Genomic DNA, 20,956 nt, shown 5'->3' on the forward strand with positions numbered 1-20,956 from the left:
CCCCCCGGAACAGCCGCTCTTATAGCAGCATTAATGTACTAGCAGCTTCCGACTTAACTAGTCTAACGAATCCTGCCTAACCTTTAGCTAGTCCCTAACCATCCTCTGATCTACCAGAAAACTGATAGAGCGCGCGAGGTCACCCAGCCAATGATTACGCCGTTTCCGGCTTCAGGGCCCATATACTTTCAATTCACACTATTCATTGACCAGGCGACTTCACGGGCTGCTACCAATTGTGTGTGTGTTCCCTACTGTTATGACTCAGTGTACCCGACTTACCATCCACCGACACGGGTACCTATGACTTTAATGGATCAGGGGCCTAGCTGTAAAAGGAAAGGCAGCAAATGCAATTTCAAATGACATTCAATATTGTTTAAATGACCACGGACAACTGGAAGTTTTAAAATGTTTATCTAAAGTTCGTTTTCTGAAATCATGAGATTTACAAGAATAAGGCAATCGATAATCAAGATAATGAAAAGTACATAACTATAGAGAAATAAAGTCAGAGTAATCATTAAAATGCAATAATGAGATGCAAAGGAAATATGCTATGCATTCAAGGCAGGAATTCTTTAGAAAATCTAAATAAGGTCGTTCTAGACCATATCAGAAAATGACAAACTGCAATGCAAAATATGATTTCTAAAAGATAGGGTAACATGAGAACATATCAAGAAAATTATGCAAATGACTTTACGTTTCAATAGTTTTGCGGCAAAAGCATGGAAAAATCAACATGTGCAAGATGTCTTTTATTAAAGCAAAAGACTGAAATATAGGAAGGTGCAAGTTTAAGGAACTTAGAGCAGTATTTACCTAGACTGGTGTGGAAACCAAACCCTGGCCACGGGTCAGTTAAGGACAGGAAACCCTCAAGGAAGGATACCCCTCAAAGGACAGCAGGTGCAGAATGGACACCCCGGACAGGACAGGATACCCTCAGATTAGGAATCAGGACAGGACCTCAGGACAGGACAGCAAACCCTCAGGACAGGACCGCTCAGGACAGGACCGCACCCGCAGTTTGGAAGCAACGCCTGCGCTCCACCCTCTCTGCAGCTATCGATCAAGACCCCGATTGGGTCAACGAACTCCCAGCAAAGTGCTTCGCCAGCACTTTAAGGTTCAGTAAAACCTTAGTCTATGGTCAATTTCGGACAGAGTGCTCCGCAGCTCTCTGTATCTTCAGTCACCTATTGAGTACGATGGGTCAGTGACAGGTCAGCTAAACCAGACAAGTCGGACAATTCCCTAGGTGAACCCAGGGTAGTTATACTCTTTGGGACGGTGTACCACCCCCCAATGTTGCAAAGTGTCAGAATCCCTCAATTTGGATTGGTCCTAAGGTAGGATTTGGGTAACACACCAATCAGAATACAAGATTTGTATGCCTACTTTACATATTTAGGTACCGCCTAGCAAGATTGGGGTTCCCATGAGAAACTGTGCAAAAATACGAGTGACAATTGTACAATGTAACACATGAGGAGCAACATTCTCCGTTCTCGTAGCGCAGAGGTGGCTTTCCCAGGCACATCTTGACTGTGGCTGCCAGCTGGCTGAGTTCCACTGTCCAAAGTGGCCACCTTTCAGTATTCTCTGGGCATGCGCAGAAGAGACCGTCAATATGGCTCCCAATCAGTTTGGACCCCCATTCCCCGCGGTACATGAAAAGTAAGCGAGAACAAATTAATACATAGAAATAACATTATGAAAACACATCACAGGGTTGTACTTTCAACTTATCATCATAAAATATACTTATGCAGTCTAAATGTTAGCTACATAGAAACAGTGACAAGAGCAGTGGCACGAGCAGTACCACATTGGGCCAAGCTATGTATTACGCATGCGCATAAATTTCCCTCCAACTCTGCAGACGCGTCAGGACACGTGAGTGTGGCTGACGCATGCGCAGTAACTAAATACAAGCGGCAGACATTTTAAGTGACTCGAGTAAATTATTTTAGTAAAACACATAAGCAAGCGTCTGGAAACCTCGTTTAAACATAAAATAAACATTAGTAAGACGTACACTTATGACCTTGTTACACATAAACGAGGTTCATGACTTCGGCAAGGTCGCAAAATATGCGAAGCTTTGCTTCATCAATTGTAATACCTGGAATCTATGTATGTATTTTTATGTTTGTACTTTTATGATACATGTATCGAATAAAGTATTACAAAGTATTTAATAGATCTATAATTATTACTGATGAGGGGCTTTATTTGATTTAAACTACCTTGCTCAGAATTATGCGTAAACCAGCCAGGCGTTGGATTAAGCGGTGGTGGCCAATAATCACTATCCGTTATTGGTATTACTAAATAATCAAGCATCTTATCCAACAGAGCTATATCTAAAATGGGGTTTTATATATTGCTTTTATACATTCCTCGCTTAAAGGTATACAATCTTGATTGGTCATATTTTTATTGACCATTGCAGGCCTTCAAACTGTGCAAAAGAGTCAATTGGGCAAGCTGAATTGCCCTTGCGGTGGAAGGTGCAAACAGGGTTCTAATGTAGGAATACCTCTAATTTGATCTTCCTCTTCCATTACATTTATACACTCCAGCAACTCGAAGGCGACAGTAAAACCTACACCAATCAAAAAGTAAGGCCTCGATCTTAAGTTGGAAAGGTGCAAGTCTAGAAGAGCAATAGCTGGGGACTTCTTATTGCGAGAGAGTGGGCAATTATAAACTGAAGAAAGGTTGTCCTTCAGACCTTGAGGTCCAGAAAAGGTCAGGCCCAGTATTTCAGAGGAGTCAATCTGCAATAGTTTTATAGTACAAATCAGTGATATATTTACCCAGGTAATCAACCCGCCCAAAGCTCACACTGATGTAGAAGGCTGTGCACCAATGAAAAAGGTTGTGTAGCCCATTCTATGGGTAGGTTTGTTTACCCATGTTTCCTGAAATATTAATACATGTTAGTTATCGACAAAGTCGAGCCATTCATCATCATTGATCAAGTAGCTTGGAACATAATCCCTCTATGTTCCATGACAGTAGTTTAAAGGGATGTTCCTTGGCTGGCTCATGAGGGAGAGAGCAAATCCCAGATGAGGACATACTCAATAGTCTCTATGGCCTGGGCTGTTAGTATCACCAAGTGTTTTGGAGGCCAGCTTATATGCCATAGCTAGAGAAGGAACAGATTCTAGATGACTACTAATCTTCGCTAAAGATTAATTATGTAAATCTACATCAATAGGATAGCAGGCAGCAGGCATAAGAGGGAGTCAATTGTTCTCTTTCAATGCTGAAGCCGAGGGACTAACTTTATCAGGAGTTAGATATATATATATTTTACTGTTCGATCAATATCAAGATCATACACACATATATCGTATCATAAAGCCATGAAATACAAAACATATTGATAACAAATTATCAGTGCAAGAATTTTAAAAAACAGAAAGTAGCTGCTTAAATCCCCATTCTAGGATTTCAGAACAAGAAAAAATGGGTTAAAATTATATAAAAACAAATATATGTTAAATATATCTAGAGGGTCTAGTGTGCGACACAGGGCTTAGGTCTAGGCACTCCCTTGGAATGCCTCCTATTCCGGAGATGAGCATTCATTTAGCCACCTTGGCCCTCAGCCAACGGGCATATAGGAGATATCTAGATAGAGTATAGACAAGCCATTTGGTAGCGTCAAAGGTAAAAACATGCAGAGCATCTGTGTGGCGGGAAAAAGACAGGACTCGACATGCAGGAACAATCCATTTTTTCCTCAGTGTAGCGTAAGCAGGGCAATAGAAAATATTATCAAAAGTTTCCGTGGCAGAATTACAGGATGGGCACATGGGGGTAGAAGTAGAATTCGTCCATTTGCTTCTCACAGCGTTTAGAGGAAGGGTGTCAAATCTAAACTGAATGTAAAGTACACGTGCTTGCGGGGGTTCTACATCATCCATATATATTTAAAAATTTTAAATTGTGTTGGTAAAGTGCCTAATGACCTCGATTCAGTGCCTCCAGTATTAATACAATTCCAATGCATTGTTTTTAGTGTGGGGATAGTTTTTTTAGATATGGAGTGGGGGTCATCCCACATGCTACTCAACCCTATTTTTAGAAGCCACCCCTTAACCTTGCCAAACCAGGGCAAGAGACCTGATTTCCTTTGTAGGGACAGCAATTCTTCCACTGCATCCTTTGCGGGTATTTGGGTTTAGCTAGTCCACAATCTCACCCAGAATGTGAGCACAATGGGAGATAGATTTTAACTCAAGGTCGATGCATAATGGCAATAGGGGAGTATTATTTGGAATATTTAGAAGAGCTCTTAAAAATGTATTTTCAGCAACTTCTAATAGTTTGGTGTACTTGAGGCCCCAAAGTTAAGCCCCATAGAGTACCGCGCCCAAACCTTTGCCCCTATGGATTTCTATTGCATGGGAAACTGGGCGATAGGCTGAGCTTTAGCTCTTTTAACAATTGCGCAGTCTACTTGTTGTAGTGTCAGGGCACTTATCAGAATTTGCGAGGCCATGCCAGGTTTTCACAAATTTTGTAGGGGTAGAAAACCATACACTTTGTTTTCAGACGATTGATTTTCAAACCCCGAGATTTACATGCTTTTGAAAATTTTGTTGAACATTTTGGATGCCCACAGGGGTTTTAGATATAAGTAATGTGCCGTCAGCAAACAGGAGCAATGCTATTTGCTTTCCTCCCAATTTCGGTGGGTCATCTCCTCAGTCGTATAGCTCATTTATAAGCTCATTAATAAATAAAGTAAACATGGTTGGTGCTAACACGCACCCCTGGCTTACTCCTTTCCTAATTAAAATATTTCCAGATTGCCTCCCATCTTGATTCCATCTGACTCTGGCATAGTTATCCTGGTGTAACCTGATTAGTAGGAGTAGGGCAGGAGAAAATCCCATGTCCCTCAGGGTATTCCAGAGCCGGGTGCGATCAATGGAGTCAAAAGCGGTTTTGAGGTCAACAAATACTACATAGAGGTGTCCTTTCTTAAGTGTGACCTCTTTCCATTTAAGCATTAAAAAACAAACACTTGGTCTAGAGTGTTGGTGGCAGCTCGGAACCCCGCCTGCAAGTGTGAGATTATGTTATTGTCTTCTGCCCAATTTTGAATATGAGTAAATATAATTTTACTAAAACATTTTTGGGGGACACGTCAATGAGGCTGATAGGCCTATAATTAGCAGGGTCCCCTTTGTCCCCTTTTTTATGTATTGGGATTTTTTCAGCACCCAGCCACGTGCCCGGGATATTGCCTCCTCGTATAATAGCATTAAAAACAGCATGAAGCAGAGGGCCCCTGATGTTGGGTTCAGATTTGTAAAGATCTCCCGGGAGTCTGTTGAGTTCAGGGGCTTTGACAGTTTGGAGGGAAGTGATTGCATTCTTTACTTCCATAAGGGAAAAACTAACTTCCTCATTTCAGTCTACCTCCACATTTCGGCCCCTGGGTGCCTCCCCTGCGACACCCACAACCTCATCAACCTCAATGGAATACAGTGCCTGGAAATACCCTTCCCAGATATCCAGATGTATATAGAAATAATTTTCGGCAGCCTGATAGGTTATCCCTTTGGAAGGCAGATGCCAGAATAAGCGGCAATCATTTTACCTAGGTGCCTCCACAAGAGTGCACCAACTCTCAGTTTCCCAATTTCGTTTGGCCTCCCTATGTGTACTCTTGTAGTTCTTACGTTTATTAAGTATGTTAGTCCTCGTCCTCTCCTTTACTGCCTCCTTGAGTTCTACTCTTGCCTGCCTACATTCCTTGTTGTACCAGGCTTCATTTTTCTGTTTGCATGGGAGCAACCCACGCTGACTTTTAAAAAAGGGCGAAATATTATTCAGAAGGTCGAGGTAGCTGACTAAAATTATATCATCAGTTAAGTTGGCATTAGACAAATTGAGTCACCTCTTTATAGATTCCTGTGAGAAGCTTCCCATCAGCAACTACATTTGGCCACTTAATTATCTTGTTGTTATTAGTTGTTACTACCTGCGCCTTCATTAGATTTTGCTGAGGATTTAAAACCGGTAGCCTGGAATAACTTAGAAGAAATGCGTTATGGTAACTATCATTTCGATCGAGAATGGCCATATCAATTACTTGTGGCCAAAGATCAAGATCGACTAAAATATAGTCTATTCTACTTCTAGTGTTCCCCCTCTTAAAGGTGTAATCTGACCTAGGGTCAGAGAGGGTCCTCCCATTGCATGCCCGCAACCCGTAAGGAAATGTAAAATATAAAACTTGCTGTGCTACACAGGTACACCTCTTAAGTGGTGGAATTTGGAGCCTTGTGATACCTCTTGCAGCTTCCTCCTCCAGGAATAATTCCTGCATGTAATCCACAGGCCCAAACGTAGTGTTAAGGTCTCCAGCTATAATGCGGGGGCAGTCACTACTGTTGGATTCCAGAAAATTGACTAAAGTTGTCATGTAAAGGAGGGTTTATGAGGACTAGTAAACTTATTGTAAATGTTGAAAATCTTAACATGGGTGTCCCCTTTGAGTGAGCCCATGGCAATGGCCAGTATCTCCTGAGAATCTGTTTTGAGGCGCTTAATTTTACAGGCGAGTGTAGTTTTGGCCCAAATCACCATTCCTCCAGCAGGTCTGCCAGAAGGGGATTGTTTTGCTTCAACACTAAAGGAATCAAAGCCAACCCTATGGATCGGTACGGTTGCCCACGTTTGTTGAAAGAGGCACAGATGGCAGTTGTCCACAAATGTGCCCCACTCGGGGTCATTGATTTTGGAACGTAGGCCTGCAATGTTCCATGAGAGGATGTACAGCTGCTGATCAGTAGAGGAACCTCCCCTCAATATCCGTTTTGCATCAAGACTATGGCTAGTTGTAAGTATGGGAGTCATACTCTAGTTAGTCAATCTGTCAATAGGCTGAGTCTGTGGTTCAATAGGATAGGGGAGTATCAGCACCTCCACATTGGAGCCAGACTGAGTGGAGCCCTGTGGTATCCTCCCTTGCAGGCTTGCTTGGCAATCTTTGCTAAGCTCTAGTCAGTCAGCTTTGTCCAAACCTGATAATACCTCATATCTACTACTAGTTTGGATAGGGAAGTGTGCCTCTCTAGTCTGGTCAAGTCGTGTTGGTCGAGGTTTTTGTAGGTAAGTTCGGCCTCCAGATTTGAGATGTCTGTAAAAAAAGCCTAAAGGCAAGATACTTATCTCCTGGTTTAAGCCCCTACTGGAAGAGATATTCCTGCTCCTGATTATGGACCGTGCAAGGTCCGGACTCCGGCAGGTTAAGCCCACACAATCCCAATCGATGGATTTGTCTAGGGGGCTAACCCAACCCACTCTTCTTACCATTAGGATGTCCTTATAGTATGAGATATTAAATTCCGTTGATTGTGATAACCAATAACAGACCTTGTTTTTTAATTGGGATGTGGTTTCTTGGATATTAGCCTGAAGCAGAGGAACATTCGTAAGTATGACGACATAGGGGCAACATTCGGGTGGTAGGTCCAAAGTGACCTCATGTGGTAGATTAGGAGAATGGACCAAAGCATTTGACTCACCAGGCCGTTGCGTCAGTGGGCCATTCCCCTTGAGAAGGGTGTTAGAACTATGAGTATCAGACCTGGGCCTATTTCCAATGGTTTCACTGCCGTTTATATGACTAATGTGCTCGGAGGCCCTATTGGCATCCCCCTGGGCTGCCCCTCCTGGCACGGGATGTGCCACTGGTGAATCCTCATTATTCTGATTCCCCAGCCTGTTATGGGTATCTATTGGAGCATAGTACCCACCCGTGTTTAGACAACCCTGATGATGTACTGGATTTTTCCCTCCCCCTTCCAGAACACCTGTTACAGATTTAATTAAAAGATTCACTTTTTGCTCTAACTTGTCAGTCTAGACAGGATTGGGATGAAATTTTTGGTTAAAAGTTCTTGTAGCCGATTTAAGAAAATGTCTGTGTCTTGTGAAGAACTAGATAGAGTGGTTAGATCCAGTTCCTGCACAGTTTGGGGCTGAGCAATTACTGGGTCGCCCTTGCCCTTGTGATAAGTCCTGCAACTTTTTTGTGGCCTTTGTCTTGGCTCCAACTGTGAGTTCCGGGTCTTTGGACTTCCTCTTCCTTTTTACTGAAAGACCAGGTTCCTTAGGAACAAAATGGGGGGAGACAGAATTCTCAGGGGAAAAGCATGGCGCGATTTGGGAGGTAGCTTGAATCAGCGCTCTTCCCGAAGTTCCGTGATCAATTGACTCATGCATCCCTGTAGACTCTCTAGTCTGGTCAAGTCGTGTTGGTCGAGGTTTTTGTAGGTAAGTTCGGCCTCCAGATTTGAGATGTCTGTAAAAAAAGCCTAAAGGCAAGATACTTATCTCCTGGCTTAAGCCCCTACTGGAAGAGATATTCCTGCTCCTGATTATGGAACGTGCAAGGTCCGGACTCCGGCAGGTTAAGCCCACACAATCTCAATCGATGGATTTGTCTAGGGGGCTAACCCAACCCACTCTTCTTACCATTAGGATGTCCTTATAGTATGAGATATTAAATTCCGTTGATTGTGATAACCAATAACAGACCTTGTTTTTTAATTGGGATGTGGTTTCTTGGATATTAGCCTGAAGCAGAGGAACATTCGTAAGTATGACGACATAGGGGCAACATTCGGGTGGTAGGTCCAAAGTGACCTCATGTGGTAGATTAGGAGAATGGACCAAAGCATTTGACTCACCAGGCCGTCGCGTCAGTGGGCCATTCCCTTTGAGAAGGGTGTTAGAACTATGAGTATCAGACCTGGGCCTATTTCCAATGGTTTCACTGCCGTTTATATGACTAATGTGCTCGGCGGCCCTATTGGCATCCCCCTGGGCTGCCCCTCCTGGCACGGGATGTGCCACTGGTGAATCCTCATTATTCTGATTACCCAGCCTGTTATGGGTATCTATTGGAGCATAGTACCCACCCGTGTTTAGACAACCCTGATGATGTACTGGATTTTTCCTTCCCCCTTCCAGAACACCTGTTACAGATTTAATTAAAAGATTCACTTTTTGCTCTAACTTGTCAGTCTAGACAGGATTGGGATGAAATTTTTGGTTAAAAGTTCTTGTAGCCGATTTAAGAAAATGTCTGTGTCTTGTGAAGAACTAGATAGAGTGGTTAGATCCAGTTCCTGCACAGTTTGGGGCTGAGCAATTACTGGGTCGCCCTTGCCCTTGTGATAAGTCCTGCAACTTTTTTGTGGCCTTTGTCTTGGCTCCAACTGTGAGTTCCGGGTCTTTGGACTTCCTCTTCCTTTTTACTGAAAGACCAGGTTCCATAGGAACAAAATGGGGGGAGACAGAATTCTCAGGGGAAAAGCATGGCGCGATTTGGGAGGTAGCTTGAATCAGCGCTCTTCCCGAAGTTCCGTGATCAATTGACTCATGCATCCCTGTAGACAGTGGATCTTGATTCAATGTTGCACAGGCGCTCCCCCAACGATAGCCGTCGTTCGACTGCCAATATTTCTTTGTCACTGGCAGAGGCAGCCTTGGTTAGAAAACTGTCGAGAGTAGAATTTTGAAGCGTCTTTGGTGTCCCCTCCCTGCTCACCTGATGCTTCCCTTTGGCCATTTTATAAGCGATAGCAGAGTAACCTTGGCTTTTCTTGGGGATCAAATGCCACCGTCACACCGTGTGACAATACCATACATATGAGAAGCTCAAGCAACCCCAGGTAAGTATTGAAGTATTTAAAGGAACAACTTACTTCACTAGGAGCTACTACGGAGACCAGCAAAATATGGCACCTCTAAGAGAATGGGCCCAGCCCAGTCTCATCCGGGCTCTGACGGGCTAGTAAGCTAGGCACTCTGCAGGATTGAGTCCCCGGATGGCAGCTGGTGGTAGGAGGAAAGTTTCAACAACACGGGCTCCCGCGCTGCAGGTAAGCGCCCCCCCCTGGCGTGGGACCAAGCACATTGGCCCCTCCCGGAGCTAGGCACTCTTGGGATGGAGTCCCCTGATGGCAGCTGGTGGCAGCAGTAAAGTTTCAACAATATGGGCTCCCGCGCTGCAGGAGCCCAAGCCCCCTTTTAAGCTCCTCCTGGCGTGAGAACAAAAGCGTTAGTGCCTCCCGGCGCTAGGCACTCTGTGGAATTTAGTCCCCTGATGGCAGCTTGTGGCGGCAGGAAAGTTTCAACAACACGGGCTCTTGTAAATCTGTAGGTGTTCAGCAACTTTTATATGTGGATCACATATGAAGGCTCTCAAAGTGTCTCCGGTAACAGGTTTGCTCACTCAGAAAATCCACCACAGTTCCAGAACCTCCGAGTTAGTCACATTTGTTAGGGTCAATTTCCATTATTTTTGGGTCTGCGGTTTCAAGTGGGACTCGGAGACGGAGGAGACCATCACGCTGTAGGTACAAGCAGGAAGCAGGAAGCAGTATCTGCGTCCCCGGCTGATCGCTTAGACCTGCAGCCTTTCCGGGGTCCGGTTAGCACGGTATCGCACTCACATGACAATGCTAGGGGAATTCCCAAAGTTCCCTTTCAGGGAGGGCGTCTGTGTGCGGGGAGCGGCAGCGAGGCTGTGCAGCAGCCGCCGCCTCTTTTTCTCCGGGTTATCAGGAGATGTTTTCTGTTTGAAAAATGCATTGTTTCATTTAGATCTTACTAATCACCTGCACTGCACTGTCACATGGAGCATCTACATGTCCTATTGAAATGTATTATATAAATATTAATACAAGGTTTTTTTTTCATTTTGTAAACAGAAATGTGTTTTTTGTTTTAGGTTTAATTGCACAGGTTGACAAATCTGAAGTTCATTGAAATATTTACTCAGATTAATTTAAGAGAATCTCTGTACATGTATACTATAATCCTGCCCAGGTTGCCTGGAATACTACGTTACACCCCCCCCGCCCCTTCCACAAATGGAACAATAATGTGCAAAGTATTTAAAATGGAAGTCAGGAAAATATCCACAAAAGCAGCACTTTACCCATGTTTAACTCCCTGGCAGATCAAGGTGAATTTCTCTATCTCATTTTCAGCTTAAATAATTCAGTGGTTCAACCAACAGATGAGGTTGAGTTGGTTTTGATTCCGGGTACAAGTAGAATAGAATAGAATAGAAACAGATTTGTAAAGCGCGTGGTTACCCGGGAGCGTCCCAGCGCTATAGAGCAGAGAATACTGTGAGGGGAATGCCAAATTAGGAGTCCTGAGGAAAGAGAAAGGTTTTAAGAAGCTTACGAAACTTCGAGTGGCTGGGTTCAGTTCGAATCCTAAGAGGGAGTGCGTTCCACAGAGTCGCTGCATTGACAGAGAATCGACGTCCTCCTGTTCGAGCTCTCTTCACTCTGGGGACAGTGGCGAAGCGAAGGGCCCTGTTAGCCTTGTAAGGGCACACTAAGCTCCTCAAGATAGGGGGTCCCTTACCCTGTAGGGATTTGTGGACAATGCACAGGGATTTGAACTTTATCCTCTCGCGTATTGGCAGCCAGTGAAGAGATCTTAGGGCAGGTCTAGCTGAGGACCTTGCAGATGAGCCTGTAAGCAGCCTGGCTGCAGAATTTTGAATCAATTGGAGCTTGTTGATGGTGGCTTCAGGAGTGCCCAAATAGAGGGCGTTACTGTAGTCCAACCTTGAGAGGAAAAACCCTTGGATGAGAAGTTTTCTCGAGGGGGGAGGTAGTAGAGGGAGCACTTTTCGGGCTGAGCGAAGTAGGCCAAAGCATATGCCTGCCGTTTTTTGGCTTTAGTTTAGAATTAGCGGTCCTGTTCGAGCCACACCCCTAAACTTTTAATTTTGTTTTTTGGGGCGGGAAGAGCCCCCAGACAGGCGGGCCAGATGGAGTCGACTAAAGATGTCAACTTATGTCCTAGGAGCATGAGCTCGGTTTTAGTTCCATTTAATTTAAGAAGGGATTTACTCATCCAGGCATGTATTTCGGACAGACAGGAGTGAAGGTTTTCAGGGCATTGGTCCACTTGAGTGAGCGAGACGACTAGTTGTGTGTCGTCCGTGTAGGTGACTACTTTAATACCAAAAGGAGAGACCACATCTTCCAGTGGGGACATGTATACGTTGAACAAAGTAGGGCTCAACGAGGAGCCCTGCGGTACACCACATTGGAGGGGGATTCGGTTGGACCGTGCGTTGCCTTCCCAAACCTGGAAAGTCCGGTTGTTTAAGAAAGATGTTAGCCATGACAGGGCTGTTCCCGCTAGCTTGATGTTTCAGTGATGCAGACTTAAAAGTAGTCACAGCTCTGGCTCAAATGTGTCAAACACGCAACTTGAAAAATGTGAGATGTCTGACAAAAATGTGTCATATACATTGAGTGTCACGTGAGTTCTGAGATTTGAAATAAAGAACACAGCCCGATGTGATCTTGACGACGGATATAGATTAATACACCACCCAAATTTCTAGTTCTAAACTTTTGATATGGCAAGGTGGTCTGTGCCAGACAGCCTCTGAAGGGGCAAGGAAACATTCCGGAAACACAATCTGAAGATGGCTTTGTGAGAGGTGATTCAAAATGGAACATGCCTTAAACTGAATATTATCACTAATTGTACAGTTATAAATGGTTCAAGGGCCAAAGACATTTTTACTAGCGGGCACAAGTTTAAGAGCTTCAGTTCTGCCAACCTCTGTACGCTTGGTGCAGGATTTCTGTGCACAGCACTTCTAGCACAAAAAAATCTGTATCTTCTCAGCTCACAGCCTCTTAAAACAGGTTCCACAGAGTAATGATATACAATAATTATTTTAGAGAATGGATTGTCAGTTTGGATTCTGTCCTGCTTGCTGGGAAACCAAAGAAAGTTTATAATGCTTGTAACTTGGATTAAATGCGTGCATTTCTTGCTATGGATTCACAGACCTAAGGTGTGCTGTGTATGTAGTGTATAGGCTGCCCAATTGCCGTCAAATCTTCTTGTTGAAGGGCCTCTGATGAGACAAGCCGAGTCTATAAGTGAAGGCGAACTAAACATTTGTTGGTAGACCTCATGGGACAGAATACACTGTTAAATGAATGGTGCATTAGAAATTGAATAGCTGGATACCTCATATAGCTGGGTATCTCAATTTGTTAGTTTTAATGTCACAATTACAACAAAACTGTTACTATTCATTTTCGATTACTCTCTTAGTAAGAATGTTTTTTATTTTTCAGGGCAAAGGTTGGGGAGTGTAGTTAAACTCTCATCACCTCAGGTTATGAGCTGGTGATGAGTGTTTAACAATCCAGCATCCGTCTCTTTACTTTAAAAGGTGTTTGAAGCATAGTCGGTATTCAGTAGTAAATTAGTAAAAATACTACTGCTATTGCTACTAATAAAGATGTTTTTTAATATAATGCTTCAGTCCACAGCTCTGCCGATCCTCCCTTCTGTAAACAACATATGTTACTACTTATGTACCCAATATAACGAAACTCGAGTGTAGCATGTCCTTTTACATCCCTAATATCCCTCATTCTTTTTCACTTCCATTCATGGATGGTCCGGGCAGGAATAGAGCGGCACTCGAAGAGCGATTTCCGCTGGAAGACTTGATCCCACGTTTCCGGGCAAACCTGGTGGTAGGCGGCAGCAGAGCCTTTGAAGAAGAGGAGTGGTCGGCGGTTTCAGTCGGCGCCCTGCATTTCCAGGTATGGGCTAGCAGCTTAAAGCGACAACACAATTTGAAACGGTTATAAGAATGTGGAGACACAAACATTGTTCTATCATTTTCAAACAATGTGAATGTTATATTAGAAAGGAAATCGGACTTCTTCAAAGACATATCGCTCTATAATATTTTTCGAAGCTTTTGTCAAACCGATTTTCCCTTCCTTGTCCCAGTTGTTATGCGGGGACCAAGTTGGCAATCGCTAGACCTCCACATTTCTAAATCTGTCTTTTCATTCGGTATGCATTTTTCTACTCCTGCGAGAGGACATTATGCCCGAGCATACCAGAGATGGGAAGTGAGACACCCCGATTGGCTGGGGAGGGTATGAGGACCAGAGAAGAGAAAGGCGAACTATAGAAATGCAGATTGCTGGTAACTGATGAAAGCATTACCCCTCCATTACCTTCACCTACCATTCTTTTCTTAACTGGTGAAATATCAGATATGGCTTCATCTTCAGCCCTTTAATCATAGCAAAAGCATACCATTTTCCAGCTACATGCTACACCTCTGTTTTGAAGGAAAGTAACTGTTAGAATAAAAATGTTTTCGCTGTGTTGATTATGTATTGTTCTATGTGCGGCACCATTTTATGTTTGCCCGCTATTTTGAACCATGATCGAAACTGATCTTTCCCTTCCTCAAAAAGCAGCTTTTGGTAAGTCTCGTTTCTCGAAGGTTGGGCACTGCTTTTTCTCTAATACACTCTTCTTATTAGCGCATGCTTTTTCCACTAGATAGAGGCCTTCTCCCACTAGTCCAACGGTGGGCACGGATGGAGCGACCTTGAGTAGCAGATAATGTGTGCCCAGCCTCAGGATCGAAACTTATACAACTATACTTCTTTGTGTAGCTGCATCTGGCTGGAAAATCCCATTCTTGGGGTGCCTTCATTAGTTCTGCATCGTACATAATGTATCACCATGTTTGTAGATGTCAGACCCTCTGCAGCAATCCTAAGAGACTGGGCAGACTGGGCTCCGCTCGAGTGTATCTGAATAAATAAATTGGTTTGTATGCTCTACTGTCTGACCGAATTTTCATTTGTATGGAAGGCTGAGAGGTGGTCATGAGTGACCCGGGTGACACTAATTGGGTCACCTCCTTCAGTAACGAAGCGTGAAACTCCAAGGTACTCCTTTACCCATTGTCAGTATGTCCTGAAACCCCTAAACATTAAGGAAGCTGCCCTTGCTGTTATCATTTTTCCAATGTACATAGGTTTTTGTGGACTTAGCAGAAGTAAGAGGTAGAAGTTCCATCATTCAATCTAAGGGCAATTATGCATAAATATCCACTTGGCTAGTCACCACAAGCAGATTCAGAATGTTTATTCCTATACATGTTATTCTTCTCCTCCCCATGCCTAAAAGTAAGGCCTTCTTACTGTCCCGTTAATGATTCTTATATTTCCCTTGTAGGAAAGTAGAATCTGCTTCTTATGGTTACCTACTTTTTGCTGAATGTAATGCTGTTTTTGACTAGTCTGACTGGGATCCTGCTTATCAGGACCCCAGTCTATCTGCTTTCTTCCTAAACTGCTGTGATATGTACTTATGTACACTCGAGGTTTGATAATGGGGTACCCTTGTCAGTCCCTAGTATATGGTACCCATGTACCCAGGGCACAGGTACCCAGAGGCCTCCCGTGGCCTGAAACATGAATTATTCCACCCATGAGAGGCCATGCAAAATGGAACTACAGGCCTTGCATTGTAGCCTGTGTAGGTTGGTGCATGCACCACTTACTTAAGATATGGGTTCACTATATCTAAGGGTCACTGCACTTGAAACCTTTAAGTCACCCCTCTAGCAGGCCTTTACAATCCTGAGGGCAGGGTGCTGGGTCTAAGTGAGAGGGTGCCACTGCATGAGCAGAACACCCCTGCAGCCTACAGAGTCCATTCTCCTGGGTTGTCAGTGAGACAGCCATTTACGACCTACAGATGGGCATTATGCAACCGCGAAAAGACCAACTCTAAAATGGCTGAAACTAACCCTATTGTGTTTGGTGTCAAACATGTTGGAATTATACCCCAACACCGCTAATCGGCGTGCGAAGTATGATTCCACCCCTCAGAAGCAAGCTTCAATGGGCCCCTAGTGTTCCCGTACCGGCCTTCTAAGGTGGAGTGGTGTGGCTCACTGGTTAGAGGCGGCAGACCCAGAAGCAGAGAACGGCCCGGGACCAGGGTTCAATTCCCGACGCGGCAGGGTCGTGGACTAGGGTCAGTGGACTGGATAATTCTCGCCTCGGTGCCTACTCTAACGAGGGATCACACTCGGCAACTCTGGGCATTAGCTTGCCTCATCTCTACAACGGCCCCCCACATTTGCCGGGGATGCCTGGTTTCACCTTGGAGATACCCAGTAGGGACCATCTCACAGGGATAACCAGGACGGGTTCCCCAGCGGTCTACAGCGCCACGACGCCTCAGGGCAGCAGTGCGCTTTACAAGACACATACACATAGTCCTGGGCAGCACAAAATGGTTGCTGCCGACAAGTGATATGTTTCTGCCCTCCTGCTGCTGAGCCAAGCTTGAGCAGAGGAAGGCAGAACAATATGCATCCTGTCCCATGGATCTGTGACCCCCTCCTAGACAGGATTTAGTGTATTAGCGCTTGGTGGGTGTACTTGCCAGCATCCGAAAGTCTGTGTGAGGGGTACATTTGGTGCCCCTGTGCATAGTCCAGTTCAAACGAGTCCTGGGGACTGTTGGCGCCCGCTCGGGCATGGAACTGGACAAATGACATGGGGATAACTTTCCCACTATCCAGTACCCTCCCCTGGGAGGGTCCTCTGATCTATCCAACCCTCTCCCGTGGGTGCAAAAGGGCTTACCTGGCTTTAGGACCTTAAATTCGATGTGGACAAGATTCCTAACCAGAAACCACTGAACTTCGACCATCTGCTCTGGACTTCGCTGGACTTCTTTTGGGCCCAACTTCATCTCTCTCTCAGTCTGAAGCATTGTCTGTGCCCATGCACCATATAGGATCTGTGCAGGACCCATGAAGCATTAAGGACAACTAAAAGATATTTCCCTTGGAGTGAAGTAGTCACTCCCCTGTATCCACAGGCACCGCAACACTGCTGACCTTGAGCTTCTACGATCTCTGAAGGCTTCAGCAACACAGTAGGTGGGTTTCTACATCCCTCGAGGTCCGAGCTGCCCTCTGACCAAGTTTGAGGTCAGAATGTCTTGTGGGGTCTGCAATACCTGAACCCCTATGCACAACATACATTTGCAAGTGCAAATGCTTGTTGGTGTTTCCCGAACAAGTGCATTGGGCTCCTAGTAGCCCAATCCTCTAGCACCATTTCCTACCAAGAACTCTAGCCTCCTTGCACGAGTGCTCCATGGGCTATTGTTTGGTGAAATCGCTTGCGGTCCCCTCGTGACTCACATGCTTTCGGCATGTGGGTCCACTTGAGGGTCAACTTTGCTTTTCGTGGGCATCTCTGGGTGCTCCAGGCCTGCCCTGACTCCCCTTGTTATTGTGAGTCTCCTGGACCTTGCTGGTCCAGACTGTATCCATCCTTGACCTTCTGCGCGAGTTGCCCTTGCTTGTTTGTCCTATCGCCTGACACCAACCCCTCAGCACTCTACATCCTTCGTGGGACATCTCATAAGAAATACATGAATCAGGCCTTTCCCCATGAAACTATGCTTAAAGGAAAATGCTTTTTTTCTCAGTGGCTTTACTGCAATGGTTGGGCATCCACTGCGGCCTCTTGAACCCAACACAAATACCCATCATCAAGGATGGCTGTACATAGGGATTTATGGATAAAGGCCAGCTGAATGTATATTTTGACTCTTTAATAACTGAGGACATGGAGACCCAAAGGCCTTCAAGTTAGGCATCCTCCCTCAAACAAAACACACAAGTTGATGGACGGAATGTTGCACATTGGCAAAACATTCACCCCCAGTCACAGATCTGGGTTTAATCCATCGTTATTTTCCTCACCAAGCCACCCCAGTTCAGACATGGCCATATGCAAATCAGTCTTGACCCTGTGCCTCATGGGAACAGTCCAGCCCGAACTACCAAGCCATGTCTTTCCTGGACCGGAATCAAGAATCCTAGGACCGGTTTCTGGCTATCAGCCGTCTTCAGCCAGGATAGCTTGACTCCAGTGGCGTAGTGAGCAAGGGACCCACGTCTGGGCATACCCTTCCCACATAGAGTGAACAGCAAAACACACAAGATGATGGACGGAATGTTGCACAATGGCAAAACATTCACCCCAGTCACAGATCTGGGATTAATCCATCGTTATTTTGCTCACCAAGCCACCCCAGTTCAGACATGGCCATATGCAAATCAGTCTTGACCCTGTTCCTATGTGGGAAGGGTATGCCCAGACGTGGTCCCATGCTCAGTACGAAATAACATAACATAACATAACATAACATAACATCAATGTTATGAAGGAGTGGTATCCCGCAACAGGTAGGAGAATGAATGACTTCACAATCCAGAAATAGAACTACAGCAAGGTAGTCATAAATATTCCTCAAGCTGTTTCCAGGCAGGTGAAGGAACCATTAACCCCACACCTTACCATAACAACTGAAATAGATCATTAAAGAGAATGCATATCAAGTCAGGCACTGAGCTAAAACCTTACCATTGCATGAGCTGTATTGAAAATAGGCAGAACAGTATTATTTCAGTTATAAATAAGTAAATAACCTAAAGGTGCTGAGCCTTTAGCTTTATAAAGAATCCTGAGGAGGAAAATAAACAAGCCTCAGAATGTTCCCCCATACATGCAATGACCATATGCATAGTATGCTGCATACATAAATGTTCTTGTACCTTTCAGAATTATTTGTATGTTCCTGTTAATAAAAACCTCCTCTGCTATCAGGGAAAGAGTGTTATATTAATTTCAGAAAAACATTTGAATGCTTTGCTTACTTAACAGATTAATTGAACAGTCATTTTTTAAGACATTGTAATCTCTGTCCTGCTGTACAGCACAATAATTTTTTTGTGACAGAAGCCTTTTTCTTGTTTTAAAGATATATATTTTTTTTATTAAAGAACAAAATCCATACAATATAACAAAAGAACTTCTAATTAATTAAGCAACAAGACAAAAAAGCAAAAAACGGGGTAAACAAAGGAAATTTATAACAGAGTACTATCATGACCAAATAAATAGGAGAAGCATTGTGGAAATAACATCATAAGAAAAACTCATTGTCTTGACCAGTCAACATCTTAACCATCCAAAGTCTAACTGGATCCCAGATCTTACTCAACCTTTGTTTGCAATTATCGTTCTTTAACAGAGACATTTCTAAAAAAAATAAGTTACTCAGGAATTATCCCCACCACCTCCAAGGACATTTGGCTGAGATTAACCGCATGCGTGCGGGCGGAATTCCGCTCGCACGCTGAGATTTTTAAAACCGCACTTTACATGACGAGCTGGGCTCGTCATGAGCGTGCGAGGAGGCTACCTCATCACGAGCCCAGCTCGTCATGAGCGTGGAAGGGGTTAAGAGCCAAGAGTGTTCCAGAGAAATTGAGAAGAAATAAAGACCCACCACATTTTGAGGGATCAGAGGTGAATGTCTCAGCATGATCAATGTTGGGTATCATGCTACTGATAGATGCAAGATACTGTTGATTTTCCAGAAAAAAAAGCATATTCAGTAGGACAGTTAGCAAATACTTGGACCTCATTTGCCCCCTCCGCCCCATAGCAGAAGCAGGAATCATCTGCTCTAACTTCTTGGCCCTGAAATGGTGGGGCGAATAATAAAAATCATGAATACATTACATATGATTGACTTTATTATGTGATTCTTTGAGGATGCTCTGTGAAAGATGATTGCTGTGCCTTACATCCTCAACCATTTCTACCATGTCCAAGAGCCTACTCTTTTTATCTGCCCTCAGTTGAAAGGGATCAGCCCAATGATCCAGTTCAGTTGGAAAGATTTTTTTATAGGCCAGACTGATGTTCCTCTTCTTGGGAGCACTCAATACTAAACCTAAGAGAGTATTTTGTGAACCACTGATCTCATCTCTATCAAGACTAGAGATAAAATGTTGGATTTGCAAATACTCAAAAGAACAATATGAGGAAGAGAAAACTGCTGCTGAATAGTATCATAGGAGAGAAAAACATCCCCCTTGATGTATACACATGGGATAGATATCCTCCGCCATTCTAAGATCATGGATAATGGAATAGATATGTAGAGCAAATAAATGAGGCGAAAGAGGACAGCCCTGCCTAGTGCTCTGAGAGGTATTAATGGGATCAGAGAGAGATTCCGAACAGTGGATCCTTGCTTTCAGGCAACATATAATTGATGAACTCTCGATATAACGCGAGTGAAAAATCATGCAGACTCTATGACCACCCAGAGGAAGAGCTAAGAAACTTGACCATATGACTTCTCCGCATCAGGCACAATCATTCCAACTGAGCACCCTATCCGTAGAGATGGCTTCCAACACTGTAATGGCCGAGCTGACAGATGAAGATGTATCACATCAATGAATGAACCCATACAAATTTGGATCAACCAGCCCTGAAATTACTGCGATAGCTGGTTGGCCACGACAAGTTGCAGATCTTAGAATCGCATTGATTAAAGAGATTGGGTGATATGAGTCACAGAGAGTAGGGTCTTTCCCTTTTGTAGGGAAGATGATGATATTTGTCTCACACGAGGACCTAGGGCTTAATGCATTTTAAAATCATTAAGCACATTCCTTAGGACTGGTGGCAGAATGTGCGGAAAAAAAACGTAAAATTCTAGCAGAATTTGGTCGGGACCAGAGCTATAGAGCTAATAGCAGCCTCTACCTCGGTCAATGTTATGGGCTCTTTTGAATTAAATGGTTGGGCATGATTCAGCTTATGAAGAAAACCTGACTGTTCCCACCAGCCTTGAGTGCTCCCAGATATAGAGCCTACCTGCCCCCCCTTGTGTTGTGCTCCAAAGAAAGGGCCATTACCTACCATACCTGAGCTATCAGCTAAAAGGCTCATGGCCGTGCCTGCCCTGGGACTGAAACCCCCTTCAAGTGCATTCTTAATCACTAAAGTAACAAGACCCCCACCAGCGATCCACACAACATTTCTAGCTTGTATGAAATACCTTCTAGCTCCACGGGTAGAGGCCCCACCCGAGTGGTTTCCATGACAACAGACCACCCTAATGAATGCCGGGAAACAGCAGTCTTGGAACCACTCTACCTACGAGGTAGAAAACAAGAACAGACGCAGACAGCAGAAAA

General features: G+C 44.3%; 1 protein-coding gene across 1 annotated transcript in view; it reads left to right on the forward strand.

Annotated features, from left to right (window-relative positions):
• LOC144829032 (molybdenum cofactor sulfurase-like) overlaps positions 1–20,956 on the forward strand; it is a 1,966,499-nt gene that overhangs the window by 1,793,994 nt on the left and 151,549 nt on the right. Inside the window, exon 13 of the mRNA XM_078687750.1 lies at positions 13,517–13,655. Coding sequence (XP_078543876.1) covers positions 13,517–13,655 — 139 coding nt within the window. The remainder of the gene's footprint in view (positions 1–13,516; positions 13,656–20,956) is intronic.

The sequence above is a fragment of the Lissotriton helveticus genome, chromosome 4_1, assembly GCF_964261635.1.
Source record: "Lissotriton helveticus chromosome 4_1, aLisHel1.1, whole genome shotgun sequence".
Classification (NCBI taxonomy): Eukaryota; Metazoa; Chordata; class Amphibia; order Caudata; family Salamandridae; genus Lissotriton; species Lissotriton helveticus.